The sequence below is a fragment of the Carlito syrichta genome, unplaced genomic scaffold (genome assembly GCF_000164805.1).
Source record: "Carlito syrichta isolate Samal-C Ts95f unplaced genomic scaffold, Tarsius_syrichta-2.0.1 Scaffold301868, whole genome shotgun sequence".
Classification (NCBI taxonomy): Eukaryota; Metazoa; Chordata; class Mammalia; order Primates; family Tarsiidae; genus Carlito; species Carlito syrichta.
Genome location: NW_007245964.1, coordinates 809227 through 828566, shown reverse-complemented (window position 1 = coordinate 828566; position 19340 = coordinate 809227). Strand labels below are relative to the sequence as shown.

The 19340-nt window shown below is 43.5% G+C and overlaps 1 protein-coding gene across 1 annotated transcript in view; it reads left to right on the top strand.

The window, feature by feature from the left end:
- MOCOS (molybdenum cofactor sulfurase) overlaps positions 1-6454 on the top strand; it is a 52075-nt gene extending 45621 nt beyond the window's left edge. The window contains exons 14-15 of the mRNA XM_021711122.1: positions 3995-4099; positions 6302-6454. Coding sequence (XP_021566797.1) covers positions 3995-4099; positions 6302-6454 — 258 coding nt within the window. The remainder of the gene's footprint in view (positions 1-3994; positions 4100-6301) is intronic.
- The last annotated feature ends 12886 nt before the right edge of the window (positions 6455-19340 follow it).

Below are 19340 nucleotides of genomic sequence, written 5' to 3'. Positions count from 1 at the left end.
AGACCCACCTGGGCAATTGGCAAGACCTCATCTTTACAATAAATCAAAAAAATCATCCGGGCATGGTGGTGCGTGCCTGTAGTTCTGGCTATTCGGAAGGCTGAGGCGGAAGGATTGCCGAAGCCCAGCAGGTTGAGGCTGCGGTGGCCGGGAGCGGCCACTGCACTCTAGTCTGGGCAACAGAGTGAGACTCCAACTCAAAAAAAAAAAGAAAAAAAGAAACACTCATGCAGCTATGCAAAGATTAATTACAAGATTACTTATTGTAGTATATTAATAATTATGAAAAATCGAGAAACATCTAAATAGTCATAATAGGGAGTTTGGTTAAATCAAGTATGCTAATCTATACAAAGTAGTCAAAGCGCAGGTATTTAAGAGTTTAAGATATCATTAATACTGTGCCTTTCTCTAAAGCAAATGCGGAAAAGATGTTTGTTGACCAGACATGGTGATTCATGCCTGTAATCCTAGCACTTTGGGAGGCTGAGACAGGAAGATCGCTTGAGGGCAGGAGATCGAGACCAGCCTGGACAACATATTGAGACCTTGTCTCTACAAAAAATAAAAAATAAGCTGGGCATGGTGGTGCATGTCTATAGTTCTAGCTACTCAGGAGGTGGGAGGATTGTCTGAGTCCAGGAGTTCTAGGCTGCAGCGAGGTATGATCGGGCTACTGCACTCTTGTCTGGGCGACAGAGCAAGACCCTATCTCTTTAAAAAGATTTAAAAAAAGGATGTTTGTTGATGATGATACTCAGTCCTGAAGCTGTTTCTTTGAAAGTAGCACATCTCATTTAGAAAGCAATTTTTTACTGGGTATTATCAATTAATAAATGCTTTTATTCCTATTGATCTTATAATCTCTTTTTGGGATATTGATCCTAAAAAATAAATCCAAACAGGAAATTATGTGAATTAGGCCTTTACTGTAAAATTATTGATATGATAACAGCAAAGCATTAGAAATGGTTCACATGGTTTCAAAGAAGAGCTAAGTGTTTAAATCTACAGGAGCGACAGGATCTTGGAAAATTGCAAAATGCTCTCCATGTCCTGACTTGAAAGGGTGTCAATTATATACTGTGGAGTAATTGAGGAAGAAAGAAACCTACGTGGGCTCTGAGACCCCAGTGAGCATGTTGACACAGTTGTGTGCGGTTGCACACTGTGGTCTGGGGTGGTCCGGGGTGATCTCGATGGTCTTAAGTGGTCTGGGGTAGTCTCGGATGATCTGGAGTGGTCTGGGTGGTCTCAATGGTCTAGGGTGATCTGAGGTGGTCTGGGGTGGTTTGAAGTGCCCTGGGATGGTCTGCGGTGGTCTTGATGGTCTGGGATGGTCTCGGTGGTCTGGGGTGGTCTTGGTGGTCTGGGGTGGTCTGGGGTGGTCTCGGTGGTCTGGGGTGATCTCGGTAGTCTGGGTGGTCTTGGTGGCCTGAGGATGGGGAGAGGGGCCACTGCTGGGTGCTTTCTCTTTTAATTCTTTAATATTATATATTGTTTGACTTATTTTTCACTGAATATACCAGCTGGTAAACAAGTTTTTAAATACCAGTTGCCAAGAGTACTAGAAAAAAAAACTTAATAATGTCAATGTCTTCAGAAAATTGCTTTCTTTGTACTGGTGTTTGCAAAGTATCTGGAAAATGTCCCTCTTTCTGCCAGTTTAAGAAGCTATTTCTTTTTCTTTTTTCTTTTTAAGAGATAGGATCTTGCTCTGTTGCCTAGGCTGGTGTGCAGTGGCGTGATCATAGCTCACTGCAACCTTGGACTCCTGGGCTCAAGTGATTCTCCTGCCTCAGCCTCCTGAGTAACTGGGATTACAAATATGTACCACCACGCTCAGCTGATTTTTTGATACTTTGTAGAAATGGGGTCTCACTATGTTGCCCAGACTGGTCTTGAACTTCTGGCCTCAAGCTATCCTCCCACCTCAGCCTCCCAAAGCACTGGGATTACGGGCATGAGCTATTGAGCCTGGCTGAGAAACTATTTTAAGAGGGCCTTTTCACCGAAGTGGCAGGATTTTTGCAGAAGGTGTTGCCTGTCAGGTGGCCCCTGGAGCTTTGGCCGGGCTGCTGTATGCTCAGGGCCCCTGGCACCCTTCCTGTGAAGCCAGGCGCAGAGCATCAGCTATTTTTTAGGATTAGCGGTGAGAGGGATGTGTACACTGAGAGCCACACTGGCCCCTCCAGGGCAAACATGCAAAAGCGTCGTTCCCTCGCAGGGACCTTCTTGGATAACAGTGAGTTTCCATTTTAAGCATGACAAAGAGCTGGGCTTGGTCTCAGCATCCCCCAAATAGTGTCTGGAATCCTCAGCAAACTCAGCTGAGGAACTGATGTGGAAGGGAGGCCTGGACAGTGATCAGGACTGTCCAGTCCTAGGTGAAGCCACAGGAACAGCCAAGACACATCCAGATTAGGCGAGTGCCTCTAATGTCAGTGCACAATTGGTATTTGCTCATGTATGAGTCAAGGAGAAAGTGGTTATAGGAAAATCAAGTTCTTTTGCATTTTTTTTTCTTTTAGAGTTGGAGTCTTACTTTGTCACCCAGGTTGGAGTGCAGTGGCACGATCACTGTTCACTGCAGCCTCAAACTCCTGGGCTCAGGTGATCCTTCCACCTCAGCCTCCCCGAGCAGCTGGGACTACATGTGTGTGCTACCATGCCTGGCTAATTTTTTAAAAAATTTTTTATCAAGATGAGTTCTCATTATGTTGCTCAGGTTGGTCTCAAACTCCTGGGCTCAAGAGAACCTCCTATCTTAACTTCCTAAAGTGCTGGGATTACAGGCATGTCTGGCCCCTTTGCACTTTTTATGGGTGCATGAAAGTAACTTCTCCTGAGCTGCATACTTTCTTTTTTTATGTTCACATTTATGGGGGTTTTTGTAGTATAAAAGCACTAAAAGCTCATGGTAGACCACTCAGTATTGAAGTTATACCATATAGCCCAGTGTTAAGAAGCTGTGTACTGTGTTTTATGTAGTGTGTGTGTGTGTGTGTCTGTGTGTGTGTGTGTGTGTGTAGGTGTCTGTATACAGGAGTATACATATACATACACATATAAAAATACATATATAATTTTGTTTCATGCTTATTTCAATTTTTCTTTTTTTGAGTTGGGTTCTTACTCTGTTGCCCAAGCTGAAGTGCAGTGGTACGATCATAGCTCACTGCAGCCTCAACTTCCTGGACTCAGTGAGATCCTTCTTCCTCAGCCTCCTGAGTAGCTGGGACTACAGGTGTGCAACACCACACCTGGTGAATTTTTTGATTTTTTGCCCAGACTGGTCTTGAACTCCTAGCCTCAAGCGATCCTCCCACCTTGGCCTCCCAAAGTGCTGGGATTACAGGCACGAGCCACTGTGCTTGGCCTTATTTCAATCTTGAAAATAAATATTTCTCCATTTTATTGAAAGGCCCTTGTAGACTAATTTAATACCCACTTGATATACAACATGTAAATGTAGCATAGTTTGCCGAACCATTTCTCTCCACTATGTGATGTCTAAGATGTTACCAGGTTTCTCTGTATTATAAATAATGTGAGGACAGATCCTCACACATGACTCTGTGCTTGGGTTTCTGATTCCTTTGTTGTGTTAGATTCCCAGGCGTGAAATTGCTGGGCCAGAGGGCACGGACACATGAAGTTTCTTTCTGATGACCTTCTTACCAGGGCCAGTGCTGGGTCTGCGACTGTGTCCCTTTCCAACTTGTCCTCCCATGCACTGAGTGCTTTGCTTTCTCGTGTTCATTCCCCAGCATTCCCTGAGAGCCATCAAGATTCCCAGCTACTCTTTTCTTTCTCTGCAAGGCTCTTAAGCAGTGGCCTTTCAGCTGACACCAGTGGGCATGGTGTCATTTTTGGGATCTCCAAAGTTATTTGTAGTTAGGGTACTGGACATTTCTGTGCCATTCCTTCCTGTAAAATGTAAGGCTCTGGCCACTTTCATGGCAGTACTATCTTTTCCCTTCTCACTTGCCAGGTTCAGGGGCCTTGTCACAGATGCCAGATGATTTGCATAGACCAGAAAACCGGGCAACGGCGCCAAGATGTTTTCCAAAAGCTTTCTGAGAATCGAGAGAAAAAGGTCAGTGTGACTGCAAAACCGGACACTCTGTCTTGAGTCTGGTGCATGATTGACTAACATGCCGAGAATCTCAGTCCATTTTGTGTGTTTTGTTTTTTGTTGTTTTTTTTTTTGGGTTGGAGTTGCACTCTATCGCCTCCACCTGCTGGGCTCAGGAGTTCCTTCTGCTTCAGCCTTGCAGGTAGCTGGAACCACAGGCATGTGCCCCCACGCCCGGCTGATTTTTTGATTTATTGTAGAGACAAGGTCTCGCCATGTTGCTCAGGCTGGTCTCGAACTCCTGAGTTCAGGCAATCCTCTCGCCTTGGCCTTCCAAAGTGCTTGGGATTGCAAGCGTGAGCCACCGTGCCCAGTCAATCCATTTTGTGTTGTTTCAAAAGAACACTCAAGGCTGGATGTGTTTAAAGAAAAGAGATTTGTTTGGCTTGTGGTTCTGCATAGCACCAGCATACACTTGCCTTGTGAGGCCTCAGGAAGCCTTTACTCATGGTAGAAGGCGGAGGGGGAGCAGGCGTGTCATATGGTGAGAGTGGAAGCACAAGAGGGAAAGAGGAGCTGGCTTTTTAAACAACCAACTCTCGTAAGAACGAATAGAACAAGAACTCACTCGTGACTGTAAGGATGGCACCAAGTCATTCACAAGGGACCTGCTCTATGACCCACATACTTTCCACTATGCCCCACCTTCTTTAGGAACCAGTTTTCTTTCATTTTTTTTTTGAGTTGGAGTCTCTGTCACCCAGGCTGGAATGCAGTTGCATGCTCACGGCTACTGCAGCCTTGACCTGCTGGGCTCAGGCGATTCTTCCGCCTTAGCCTTTCAAGTAGCTGGAACCACAGGTACATGCCACCACCCCTGGCTAATTTTTTGATTTACTGTAGAGACGAGGACTCGCCAAGTTGCCCAGGCTGATCTTGAACCCCTGGGCTCAAGCAATCCTTTCACCTCAGACTCCCGAAGTGCCAGAATTACAGGTGTGAGCTACTTCTCCCTGCTGGAATAATTTTAGATTTGCAGAAAAGTAGCAAAAAGAGGGCAGAGAGTTCCTGTGTACCCTTCACCCACACGTGCACACATTGTAAGGAATTAATGTGACCCCATCCCCTAGCCTGGGCCTGGAACGCGAGGGCATTCCACAGATGCTATCAGAGGAGCTGACAGATCTGGGAGCATGTCAGGTCCTCCAAAAGGTCCTTACTGGCTCGCTTTCATCGATGGTAGCCTTTTATATTTCAAAAAATTATTTTATTATTTTTAAAAATTATTTTATTATTTTTTAAAATTAGAGAGGCTTTGCTATGTTGCCCAGGTTGGCTGCGAACTCCTGGGCTCAAGCAGTCCTCCTGCCTCAGTCTCACAATGTGTTAGGATTACAGGCGTGAGCCCCTGCACCCAGCTGCTGGCTAGCCTTCAGCAGACTTATCGAATTCTGCATTGTGGCCCTGCCATCTTGATTCAGGAGAATTTGAAGAAATTAGCTTACGTCACTCGTTTTCAAGGAAAATGTGGGATTTGGGCATTATCTTCCCCAAAGGGCTTTTACATCAGGGAGCAGAGAGGAAGTTGTTCAGGTGATGGCCAGCAGCTGTGATTAGGAAGAAGCTCCTCTTGCAGGAAGCTCAGGGGATGTGGGAAAGAGATGAAAGAAAAGAAGGAGGGAAGCAAGAAAGAAGGAAAGAGAGATGCAGGGTGATCACCAGGAAAGGGTGCCTTAGAATGAGAATCTCTAAGGTCTGAAGTTAGGATTCTCTGCATTTTACTCTGTAACAGGACATATCAAGTCTCAATAATGTCTTATTTTTTTTTCTTTTTTGAGTTAGTCTCTATCGCCCAGGCTGGAGGGCGGTGACGTGATCATAGCTCACCACATCCTCAACCTCCTGGATTGAGGCAGTCTTTCCACCTCAGCCTCCTGAGTAGCTGGGACTATAGGCATGCACCACCATATCCAGCTAATTTATTTTTTTATCTTATAGAGATGAGGTCTTGCTATGTTGCCTAGGCTGGTCTCAAACTCCTGGGCTCAAGCAGTCCTCCCGTCTTGACCTCCCAAAGTGCTGAGATTGCAGGCATGAGCCACCGTGCCTGGCCTCAGTCCACGTCTGTAAAGACCAACATTATTTACAAAACATTATTTACAAAATTATTCTAACTGCTAAAATAATCTAGCTTTTCTGTTGCTGCTGTTGCTTTGTTCGCAGGTGAACTTTGGCGTGTACCTGATGCACATATCTCGGGATGTGTCTTCCCCGTGTGTCCTGTCTGTAGGATCTCAGGTGTTCCCTGTGTGGAAAGGGAACACAGAATACCACTATTTACCTGCTACTGAGAAACACCAGGATGTTTGCTCCTGACATCTCTTTCCCGGCATGCATTAAAGTATCTCTTTTACAATGATCTTTTATTGTTAAGATCTGTAACTTGGTTCAGTAGCACTTGGTCTTTTGAATAAGGAGAGTCTTGTCCTTTCGAGGTCAGGACTGGTGTCATCTGCTCCCTTCTACCTTTGTTGCCTTCTCATGGCACATTTGCATTGGCTGCACTCAGGAGAGCAGTTCTGAGGCCCCAAGACAGCATGCTGTGCCCATACTCAGTGAAGCTTCCATATGCATTTGAAGTATAATCATTTGCACTCTGATGATTTTTTTTTTTTTTTTGAGTTGGAGTCTCACTCTGTCGCCCAGACTGGAGTACAGTGGCACACTCACAGCCACCCCAGCGTCGACCTGCTGGGATCTGGTGATCCTTCCGCCTCAGCCTTCCAAGTAGCAGGAACTACAGGCACACGTTACTACACCCAGCTAATTTTTTGATTTATTGTAGAGACGAGGTTTCGCCACGTTTCCCGGACTGATCTCGAACCTGCGGGCTCAGGCAATCCACTCACCTCGGCCTCCCAAACTGTTGGGATTACAGGCTGTGCCACTGAGTCCGGCCTTTCTTTCTTTCTTTCTTTCTTTCTTTTTTTTTTTTTGAGACAGGGTCTTACTCTGTTGCTCAGGCTGGAGTACAGTGGTGTAATCATGTTACTGCAGCCTCAACCTCTGGGCTCAGGAGATCCTTCCACCTCAGCCTCCCGTGTACCTGGGACTATAGGCCCATGCCACCATGCCCAGCTAATTTTTGCATTTTTGGGGGGGAGGGTTGGAGTCTCACTCTGTTGCCCAGGCTGGAGTGCAGTGGCATGCTCATGGCCACCCCAGTGTCAACCGACAATCCTTCAGCCTCAGCCTTCCAAGTAACTGGAACTATAGGCGCCACGCTACCAAACCCAGATAATTTTTTATCGTAGAGACGAGTTCTCGCCAAAGTGACCGGGCTGGTCTTGAGCCAGCGGACTCAGGCAATCCACTTGCCTTAGCCTCCCAAAGTGCTGGGATTAGGTGTCACTGTGTTGCCCAGGCTGGTTTTGAACTCCTGGACTCAAGCAATCCTCCCATCTTGGCCTACTGAAGTGCTAGGATTACAGAGGTGAGGCACCCACACCCAGCCCCATGTGACCTTTATCATGACTGAATTCAGAAATTTTAAGGCAAATCCTCTCCTTTACAACACACTTATTTGATTATCTATTTATAATTCCTGATTCATATCCATCTGTTTCCATTGGACTGTAAGTTTCATGAGGACAAGGTCTATTTGCTTTTCCAGTATATTCTCAGTATCAGTAGATAATAGGTGCTCAGTAAAATTTGTTGGTTTTCTTTAAAGCTGACCCTGTTTTTATAATTGATTGTGACTCAATTTACTTATTAATTTTAAATGAGCTAATTTTAAATATATTTTGTCTCTAGAGTCTGCTTTGGATATTTCTTGCATGAGGTTTCAGCTAAAAATGTATTTTGTATATTCTGTGAGTGGCTTCATATTCAGAGCCCGTGGGCATGATTCTCCATCCCTTCCTGGGTTCCAGTCTCCTGGAGTTCAGTTTTCTGTGCTTATAAGAGTAGACTAAAATCAGGGGCAGTGTCATGTCCTGTTAATTTAATTCTAACTTCAAATCTTGAAGAGTCACAAAGAGTCAAATGGTGTGTGTGTGTGTGTTTTACATGTGGTGAGTCCAGGCAACAGCAACTTGGCTTTCCGTGTTTCTGGGCCTTCCCTTCATGACTCTTCCAGCCAGGGAAGAGGTTTTTTTTTTTTTTTTCACCAAGAGGATGGTGGTGGTGCTGACTCCTCCCCAGGAACAGGAGCCTCATCCCCTCTTCATCCTAGAGTGATTCTTTTCTCCTATAGAAAGATGTCCATTTGTCTTTTGTTCCATGAAAAAAAATTGCTTTTTCATTCAATATGTACTGAACAGGCTCCAGGGTTACAGAAATGAAAGCAACAGAGCCTGGCATCTCTTCCCTCTCTTGCTTCCATGTGATATGCCATCTTCCCTTGCCTTCTGCCACGAATAGAAGATTCCTGAGGCCTTACCAGAAGCCCAGCAGATTCTAGCACCATGCAGAACCGTGCCTAGAACCTCCATTTATGGATCTCACCACAGAGACAACACTAAGGGGGGAAAGACAGACCAGGTAACAGCCAGGTGTGATATTGTCTATCTTGGAAACATGCTGCACTCTGATTTTTATTTATCATTATTATTTTTTTGAGTCTGCAGTGGCACTCTCATGGCTACCACAGCCTTGACCTGCTCAGGTCTCAGGTGATCCTTGCACCTCAGCCTTCCAAGTAGCTGGAATTACAGACACGCACCACCACCTCCAGTAATTTTTTGATTTATTGTAGAGATGAGGTCTCACCAAGTTTCCCAGGCTAGTCTTGAACCCATGGATTCAGGCAATCCTCTCACCTCTGTCTCCCAAAGTGCTGGAATTATAGACGTGAGCTACCTCGCCTGGCCACACCTTCTCTTTAATTGCCACCTCCTTGTCTCTCTCTCCCCAAGGTTACCAGAAGGAATTCAAGATTCTTCTCATTTTATCATGCAGTGAAATTCATTGTCATTGTTCCACCCTCTCTATTTCTTTTGTTTCCACCCTAGCTTTATTGAGGCTTGACAAATAGAATCCACCCTTTTTTGAGGTCATGTTAGGCAAAGATGGGTTAAAGACATAAATATAGAAAGCAAAGCTTGAAATGTTTGGAAGAACGTATAGCAGTGTATTCTTTGGAGCTTAGGATGGGAAATGCTTTCTTAATTAAGAAACAAAGGAAAGTTGGATAAGTTTAACTACATTAAAATAAGGTCAGGCATGGTGGCTCAAGCCTGCAGTTCGGCACTTTGATAGGCTTAGGCAGAGGATTACTTGAGGTTAGAGTTTGAGACCAGCCTGGGCACCATAGTGAGACCTCATCTCTACAAAATAAAAAATAAAAAACCTAGCTGGATGTGGTAGCACACATCTGTAGTCCCAGCTACTCAGGAGGCTGAGGGGGAAGGATCTCCTGAGCCCAGGTGGTTGAGGCTGCTGTGAACTGTGATTGTGTCACTACACTCCAGCCTGGGTGACAGGGAGACCTCAATTCCAAATTAAATAAATAAATGAATAAAAATACAAATGAAAAGACAAAAGATCAAAATTTACAATATGTAAAGAATTCCTACAAATCAAAAAGAAAAAAAGACAAACTGATAAAAATACAAAGGAAAGCAACAAACCCTAAATGAGAAAACAGGAATGGCCTGTCTCAATGGTAGAGAAATGCAAATTAACACAATGATATTCTGTTTGCCACCATCCAACCAGCAAGAATGAACTCATCTGACAATTCTGTATGGTTGTGGCTCTATAAAGGTACAACCATGGTGAAGATGAATTTGACAATATTAGTGAAGTCAAAAATATAATCTCAGTTGTATATGCTGGACAAATTCTTTTTTTTTTTTTTTTTTTTGAGTTGGAGTCTTACTCTGTCACCCAGCCTGGAGTGTAGAAGCATGCTCCCGACCACTGCAGCCTCGACCTACTGGGCTTAGGCGATCCTTCCAAATAGCTGGAATTACAGGTGTGTGCTACCATGCCCAGCTTATTTTTTGATTTATTGTAGAGATGAGGTCTCACCATTGCCCAGTCTGGTCTCAAACCCATGGGCTCAGGCAATCCTCTCACCTCGGCCTCTCAAAGTTCTGGGATTATAAGCTTGAGTCATCACACCCGGCCAGACAAATTCTTACTTTACACAAAAGCCACGCACAAAAATGTTTTCAACAGTATTTTTGCTAGTAGCCAAAGTTGGAAAGAATCTAAGTGTCTACCAAAAGGAGAAAGGATTTAAAAAACACAGTAGTGAATACGAATGGATTAGAACTGTATGGACCAGATGGGTGAACTTCTCAATGTGTGTGTGTGTGTGTGTGTGTGTGTCGGGGTCTTACTTTGTTGCCCAGGCTGGAGTACAGTGGCACGACCATGGCTACTGCAGCCTCAACCTGCTGGGCTCAGGCGATCCTTCTGCTCCAGCCTCCCAAGTAGCTGGGACTACAGGCGTGTGCCACAACATCCAGCTGAATTTTTGATTTATCGCAGAGACATGGTCTCACCATGTTGCCCAGGCTGGTCTCGAACTACTGGGCTCAGGCATTCCTCTCACTTTGTCCTCCCAAAGTGCTGGGATTATAGGCATGAGCCACCATGCCTGGCCTTCTCAATGCTGCGAAAAAGAAGTTGTAGAGGAATGTATTCACGAGGATCGTGGTCTGATAAGTTGAAAAACCCAAGCAAAACACCACCCTACATTGCTTTGGGACACTACATACGGGGTAGAAATAGATGGAATGCTAACTTACTGGTTTTGGCAGATGGGAACACAGATACATTGGCTCTTTTGGGAATGTTTTATTCCTTAAGCTGTAGGATAGCAGGTATGTGGGTATTGGTTATGTTATTCTTTATATTTTTCATATGATTAAATATTCATGACAAATTTTTATTTTTATTTTATTTTATTTTCTTGAGTCAGAGTCTTACTCTGTCGCCCAGGCTGGAGTGCAGTGGCACGATCACAGCTACTGTAACCTCAACCTGCTGGGCTCAGGGGATCCTTCTGCCTCAGCCTCCCAAGTAGCTGGGACTACAGGCATGTGCCACCATGCCCTGCTAATTTTTTGATTTTATTTTAGAGATGAGATCTCATTATGTTGTCCAAGCTAGTCTCGAACCCCTGGGCTCAGGCAATCCTCTTGCCTCAGCCTCCTAAAGTGCTGGGATTACAGGTGTGAGCCACCACACTTGGCCTTTATTTCATTTTGTTATGTGGGTCTGCAAAAATATATCTAGTACTACAACAATATCTTGATAGGAAGAAACACCATATGATCAAAGGAGACTAAACAATAAACAAAGTGAGGTCATATGATAACATTCTAGGCATTTTGTCAAAAGTGGGACTAAAATTTGTATTTGAGAATCCTGGTCTCTTCCAGAGAAGGAAATAGTCCCCTAGTTCACAATTTCTAAAGGAGAAAAACAGATGTGTTAGTTCAGAGAAGGTGAGTTATTCCCTGGTGCTCAGACCTGAGAGAAAGTTGTCTTCCTAAAAGGAATATCATGAAACTTCCATTCCTGTGGACAGGAAAATTTGAAAACCCTCCTGTTATTAAAAATGCAGAATAAAATCTAGCAAATGTCATCCCTTATGCACAGTTTAGCTTGCAAGAAAGATGGGATCATTTCAGGACAGCGTAACTGAACAGAAAGATGAAAACCAGAGCTAAAATCTGGCACCAGGACATAGCCGTCCTGTATTTGCTGATCTTGGTCACCAAGAGGCTTGGCTTTTAATTGTCATTTGAAGAAAGGGGACAAGCTCAAGGTCAGATCCCACAACACAAAATTGGGGTTCTTCAAGGACAAAAGTCTTCAGGGAAAGACATTCTTCCACTGGCAAAGGAGTCATTCATCCATTCAACATGTATTTATTTGTTCAGGGAAATTTGTCTGTCTTGGCTAGGGCCCTGGGTAAGGGTGGGGTCAGCAAAACTCTCAGACTCTTTAGGCAAAGTTGTGGTTTGAGTTTTGCATCAATAAATGGACTAGGAAAACTCCCACTGAAAAAATAATAAAAAGTGATTGAGGTTTGACAGTGCATGAAAATGCCTGGCAGAAGTAAATGTAAAATGTACATTCTCCCTGAAGAGACATGCCCTTGCACCAGACTTCCCAGGAATCCCACAGAGAAAGCTCTTCTAACTGTGAACTTATGTTTATAAAGACCTCAAAATGCATGAGGAAAAAAAAAGCACCAGGACAGAGGATCAACTAAAACACCAATCAGTAGAATTAGACCCCTAAGGACTTTAACTATTAAAATTATTAAATAATTTTAAATAAGAAATGAAAGAACTCATTAAGGGCATGAGAAAAAAACATGATGTTAGGCACATTTGAAAATGTATCAAAGCTAACATTATTAAATAAAAAATGAATTATTGAAATTAAAAACTCAGGGAATGGGAGCCACAGATAAGACATATCTGAAGGGGGCTCTGGGAAATAGATCTAAAGGAAATGCCTAGAGCACTTCAAGGAGATGAAGAAAAGGAAAGAAGAGAGACACAAGGAGGACTAGCAGATCAAATCAGAGTTCAGAGGGAGAAAACAGAATGGGGCAGGGATAACATTCAAAAAAAAATTTTTTTTTTTGAGTTGGAGTCTCACTCTGTCGCCCAGACTGGAGTGCAGTGGCCGCTCCTGGCTACCACAGCCTCGACCTGCTGGGCTCTGGAGATCCTTCCACCTCAGCCTTCCAAGTAGCTGGAACTAAGGCGCGCGCTACCATGCCCAGCTGATTTTTTGATTTATTGTAGAGATGAGGTCTCACTGCCCAGGTGGGTCTCAAACCCGCGGACTCAGGCAATCCACTCACCTCAGCCTCCCAAAGGCGTGGGATTACAGGCTGAGCCACCGAGCCCGGCTAACATTCAAATTTTTAAGAGTTGAAGAAAATCACGAATCCTCCATTTTAGAATGTACAGTTCTGAGCATGTTATATAAAAATAAATCCATGCCTGGACACAGTGTAACGAAACCACAGAGACCCAGAGACAAAGAGAAAAATCTTAAGTTGCAGCCAGAGCAAAAAGGTACAAGGGGGACCCCCAAAAACCAGAATTTATTTATTAAAATTGTTATTCTTACATGTTTGTACTTTAGTCACCTTCAAAATACTCTCTGTTTGATGAAGTACACCTATCAAGATACCTTTTCCACTGCTCAAAACAGCTTTTGAACTCATCGATTTTGATGTCTTTTAGTGCTTCTGCTGTTTTTTGTTTCACCTCTTCCATATGGGCAAAATGTTTCCCTTTGAGGACTTTTTTCAGCTGGGGAAACAAACAAACAAAAAAGTAACTTGGGGTGAGATCAGGTGAACAGGGAGGGTGGGACATGGGGCTCATGATGTTTTTGGTCAAAAACTACTGAACACTCAGTGCAGTGTGGGCAGTTGTGCTCAATAAATCACCCGTTATAAAATGGGCAAACACACTGAAAGAATTTCCCCCCAAAATTCACTGAAGCCAAATGCAGCCTCGTACAACACTAGCTGGTACACTGATGCTGATGGTTTCCTAGAACACTTACCTACAGGCAGGGAAGGCCTGTACTACAAGGGGGCCACCCTCATAAATCACTACAAAGCCCCAACAGACTGGGAGACAGAACATAGAATGTGCCCTAAATGATGAGAGAAAAATCACGATTCTCCCAGGATCTCACACTCCACTGGGCTCTCTCTCATACAAGAACACGAGGAACAGAAAGATTTTCAAAAACTAAGATAGTTTACCCAGAGTAGACCTTTTCTGAAGGGACTTCTAAGGTTTATAATTCAGGGGAAGAAAGTTGAATCCAGGCTTGGTGGCTCAGCCTATAATCCCAGCACTTTGGGAGGCCAAGGCGAGTGGATTGCCTGAGCTTGTGGGTTCAGGACTCACCCGGACAACTTGGCACGACCTCGTCTCTACAATAAATAAATAAATAAATAGCTGGGCGTGGTAGTATGCACCTATAGTTCTGGCCACTTGGAAGACTGAGGTGGAAGGATCGCCGGAGCCCAGCAGGTTGAGGCTGAGGCGGGTGGGAGCATGCCACTGCACTCCAGTCTCCACGACAGAGTGAGACTCCAACTCAAAAAAACAAAAAAAGTTGAATCCAGTTGAAGGACCGATATGCAAAAAAAGGAAAAATCAGTAAAGAAATAGAGGATAAACTTAGACTCTATAATACTCAGTGATCTACCACACGTTCTCACTCATAAGCAGACTCTGAACAATTCTCATAATACATAAGAAAGGGGTTGGCAGTAGTGGGAAACTGCCGGGGGGTGGGGTGTACACTTCATCAATAAGCGTACCTGATCTCAAACCAGGTGAATTGGGGACCAAAGTGAGGCTCAAACTTTACCTGACCATTTGCATACCTAACCCTGAATTGTACCCCACATCTTTAAAAATTAAAAAAGAAACAGAAGGTAACTAATTATAAAAGTACAGAATGAAAAATAATAGTAATACTATTTATGATTAATTACAGAGTTAAAAAATGTAGAACCAAATTACCAAAAAGTAACGTGTTTTGGTATTGAATGTGTAAAAGAATGTAAAGCCTTTGTATTGGGAGAAGGGTAACGGTAGCCATGACAGCAGCAACAGCAGTTAACGTGATTAAAAAGCCTGCTGTATGCACGGCTGGTCCTAAGTCTTTCTCTTGCAATTCGTTTACTTATTCCCCATAGCAGCTCTATGAATTTGATGTTATTATTATCACCATTTTACCAAAAAGGAAACTGGCCCGAGAGGACACAAAACAACTTCCCAGGGGACACAGTGTGCAGGTGGGGAGGGGTGTGTGGCTGAGTCATGACTCAGTTCTGAGCGGGCTTTCCTAACCATGGCAAGATTAAATGAAACTTTGTTAAGTAGTATGTTAGCGTTTTGGGAGAACCATTGAAGAATGGAAATAGACTTTATATTCCAACTCAATTGAACAAAACTTTTTTTTTGGAGTTGGAGTCTCACTCTGTCACCCATGCTGGAGTACAGAGGCATGCTCACGGCCACCACAGCTTTGACCTGCTGGGCTCAGACGATCCTTCTGCCTTCCAAGTAACTGGAATTCCAGGCACGTGCCACCATGCCCGGCTAATTTTTTGATTGATTGTAGAGATGAGGTCTTGACAAGTTGCCCAGGCTGGTCTCGAACCTGTGGGCTCAGGCAATCCTCTTGCCTTGGCCTCCTCGCCAAGTTGCCCAGGCTGGTCTTGAACCCGTGGGCTCAGGCAGTCCTTTCGCCTTGGCCTTCTAAAGTGCTGGGATTATAGGTGTGAGCCACCACACCCGGCCTTTTTAATTTTTAATTTTAAAGATGTGGGGCACAAATCAGGGTTAAGTATACAGATGTTTATTATACAGTTACCCTTGTTGATGAGGTGTGCCCCACCTCCCCTGGCAGTTTCCCACTACTGCAGTTGGAAAAAAATTGAATTAAAAAATACCCGATCGAGTCAAAAGACAGGAAGAGAAAAAGAATCATAGAAAAAAGCACAATTAATAAAAACAGAGCATCCATCATACAGTAGATATAAATCCAAGTATACCAGTCTGAACACCTGCTGGCATTGAGGAGAGTCTTGACACATAGTGCCCGCCAGGGACCCTAACAGCAGCTGAAAACATCACCAGGAGGACAGTGTGTTCCCAGCATTTTGTACCTCAGAAAGACCAAGGCTCTTCTCATTGAGGGCAGATTTCAGGGTACCCTTGGAGGCAGAACAAAAGCCAGGATCCATCCACCTGGCAGACACTTCTAGCCTGTCTTTTTCCAATTCTCCTCTTTGTACTGAATGAATTAATTCACAAAGATCTCATCATACAAATTAAAGTCATAGCAAACATCTATCCCTGATAACTTGCTATTCAAACATCTCTAAGTTTTATCTGAAAACTGAGGAAAACCAGAATAGTTATCTCCTGAAACTGAGACTCAAATGAGACTTGGCACAGGGCCTAAGATAATTGTGCCTGAGTGAGCCAAGTCTACCACCTGGTGGCAGTGCTGGGTAAGTACAGACTTTGCTTCTTCAAGAGGCTAAAAACTAGTTCAAATTGAGTCAGTAAATCCTGATAAGAAGCATGGCAAACATTTTTGCACTTGTGACTCTGCCTGGCTTCCTGGATGGACCAGATTTGAGAACTTTTTCATAACTGATGCTGATGTCTTTTTTAAACCTACTCTCCATCAACCATTATTTCAGGGTCTCCGATTTTTCTGAGGATTTTTTTTTTAAGGATACTGCTTTGAATTGGCTATTTGGTCAGATAGATTCTCTCTCTCCACTATATATAATATGTATCATATAGATGCACACACATATAAATAAAATGTAGATGTGTTTGAGTATATAGAAAATGCTTTCATATATAGTTTACATAGAGAGATATGCATATATATAGAGATAGTGTTTTAATACAGAGGCTGTGTGTGGGGAGAGGGGATAGAGAGAGAAAGAGAGAGAGAGGCAGAGAGAGAGAGAGAGAGAGAGAGAGAAGGAGGTTTAAGATATAGTACCAGGTTTCAGTTTTGTGGGCCTGAAACTTGCATCATTTTAAAGTCATCTTTAAGGAAAAGAATACAAATTACAAACTAAAAGTGAAGTCCAAAAAGTTTTGCCAGCATGAGAAAAGGAGCAGCTTTAAAAGTTGTCTACACAGGCAAGTGACTCTGAGCTTAACTTCGCACCTTTCACAATGAATCCACCTCTGCCTGCTTTTCTCACTGCCTCTTTTGTACACCTGAACACCACCTAGCCTCTGAAGGGTTGCTTTGGTCTTGCTTGCTTTAGTTTACAAAAGGAGCCCTTTTTTGTTCACTTTCTAAGATAGGCACCCTTGGGGGTAGAAATTGTTTTGTCATCACTCTGAGATACTGGTCACCTCAGTTAGGGCAGAGCCTGCCGCTGAGGCCTGGGAATTTCCTTTCCATAGGGGTGTTGGTGCTTTCTGTTGCATGAAGCATGGCTAATTATCAAAAATTATTACTCTCTTGTTTCCTCATGGGACACAGGAAATACTATGCCACGTTTATTCCCAGTTTAGTAAAATATCATTTTTGTTTGTTTGTTTTTGTTTTTAGCTGGGTAGATAACCAATTAAAACTTTTTTTGTAGAGATGAGGTCTTGCTATATTGCCCAGGCTGGTCTTGAACTCCTAGGCTCAAGTAATCCACCCATCTTGGCCTCCTAAAGTGCTAGTGAGCCACCACACTTGATCCTTAGTTAAAAATTTTTAGGCAAAAAGTTGATGTCACCTTATGAACAAGAATTGAAAATGGGACACTCAGAACAATTGCTTTCCAGTGGCTAATGCCAATGAGGCTTGTATTCTGTTTAACTCTAAAGATTTTGTGTACTTCAACATGGTCTTTATAAATATATTTCAAGGATACATAGTTGCATTCATGTATTGTAAATAATGAAAATGTATCCCTGTTGATAGACATATGTGTTTCTATTTTTTAATTTTACAAGTAACAGTGCAATAAGTCTTGCTTTTAGACATGGCTATTGATTTACATATTCATTTATTTTTACTTCTGCTGAATTATTTCCTAAGAATATGAGTGGGGTTCCAGGCATGCAGACCCACTCATTCAGAGTCCCTGGGCTTCCAGGCATGGCATAAGGAATGTGCCGCGTATTTCTTCCCTGGTGGGGAATCCTGTGTTTATGGCGCCTTCTTGGTGTCAAGGAGGTAGCAGGCATAGTCTCTGGAGAAAATGAACCCAAGTGGCTCCAGGATTTGGAGAAGTTGGGGAGAGTCAGGGAAACTGCTGAGGGGGAGAGAGGGACTCCCACTCCTTCCCCTACCCAGTCCTAGTGAGGCTGGGAGGCTGGAAGATGCAGGGTCATTCCCGACATCAGTGAGGTCCAGGACAGAAGTTCAAAGGGAGGCCCATAGGCCATGTATCTAAACACTTAAAGTGTATAAATTAAATATTAAGCAAAATCTCTGCTATCTTTCTGCTCTGACAAATATACCTTCATAACCACTGCGAAGGGTAGATTTGAATTTAGGACTGTGACTCTTTGGCACTCTGCATAGGAACACGGTGGCATGGGAAGAACTGGCCCAGCCCTTCATATCAGCTATGGCCGATGCCCTTTCTCTTCCTGCCTTTGAACCACGAAACCCATATCTGCAGCTATCTGAATCTGCACATCCAATCTCTGTCTATATCTTTCCCTGCAAGCGGCCACCACTGAGCCCTCCTCAGGCTCAGGTGTGTAGTGGGCTTGCCCTTAAAAGGATGTTCTGGAGAAGAGACACACACAAGCCTTGGAAACATGCTTAGAGCTGTTTGGGCAGGTAATTCTGCAGTCCCAGATGCCTGGAAAACAGTCCCAAGAGAGCAGCTTGGGTTCCAGCTGGGCATGACCTCTTGATCCAATAGACTCTTGGCAGAGCAGGGTCAGAGTTAGGCCCTCCAAAGCATGGAGTCCAAGCAGGGGCCCCTCTTGTTCTGGGTTAAGGGCAGTACTGGTGAGAACTTTTCTGGAGAAAGTAAACAACCCTAGAGAGAAGACCTAAAAACAGTCATGGAAAAAGCCATTTGCCTACTGGCTTGGCTTGCAGTGAAGCCCACCAGGGAAAAAAAAAAGTCTCTGTTATAGCAGAGAGCTTCCAATCAGTTTTCAGCGCAAATGAACAGTCAAAGATCATATCATTTGAAGCAAACTTCTACATACAATAAAAAGACTGAAAGAAAGAGAGAAAAGAAAGAAACCAAAGAGCACAGAAATGGTACAGCAACAGGAAGAAAATTGTGAAGAAAATGTACTTGAAAATATCAGGGAAATCCTGGAAATAAGGACAAGATATTTTACGATGAAAAATTAAAGAACAAGTGTAGTGTTCTTGACAATTTAAAAACATGAATGCTGCAATCAAAAATTCAGCAGAAGAGAGGGGCATATAGTTGAGAAAAATCTTCTAGAAAGTAGAATAAAATAACTAAACAGATTAGTAGAACAAAAAAATTAGGAAAATTAAAGAAACTGCTTAGTGGTCCAACAGTCAAATAACAGGAGTTCTAGAAAAAGCAATCAGAGAACACTCTGGAGAGGAAGTTATCAAAGACAAGATACAAGAATATTCCCGCATCAAACACATCAAAGGGGCACCTCATTATGCAAATTATGCAATTTCAGTCTATTGGGAATGATGAGGTTCAAAAAACTGAGAGAGAGAGAGAGAGAGAGAGAGATGGGGGGAGAGAGAGAGAGAGAGAGAG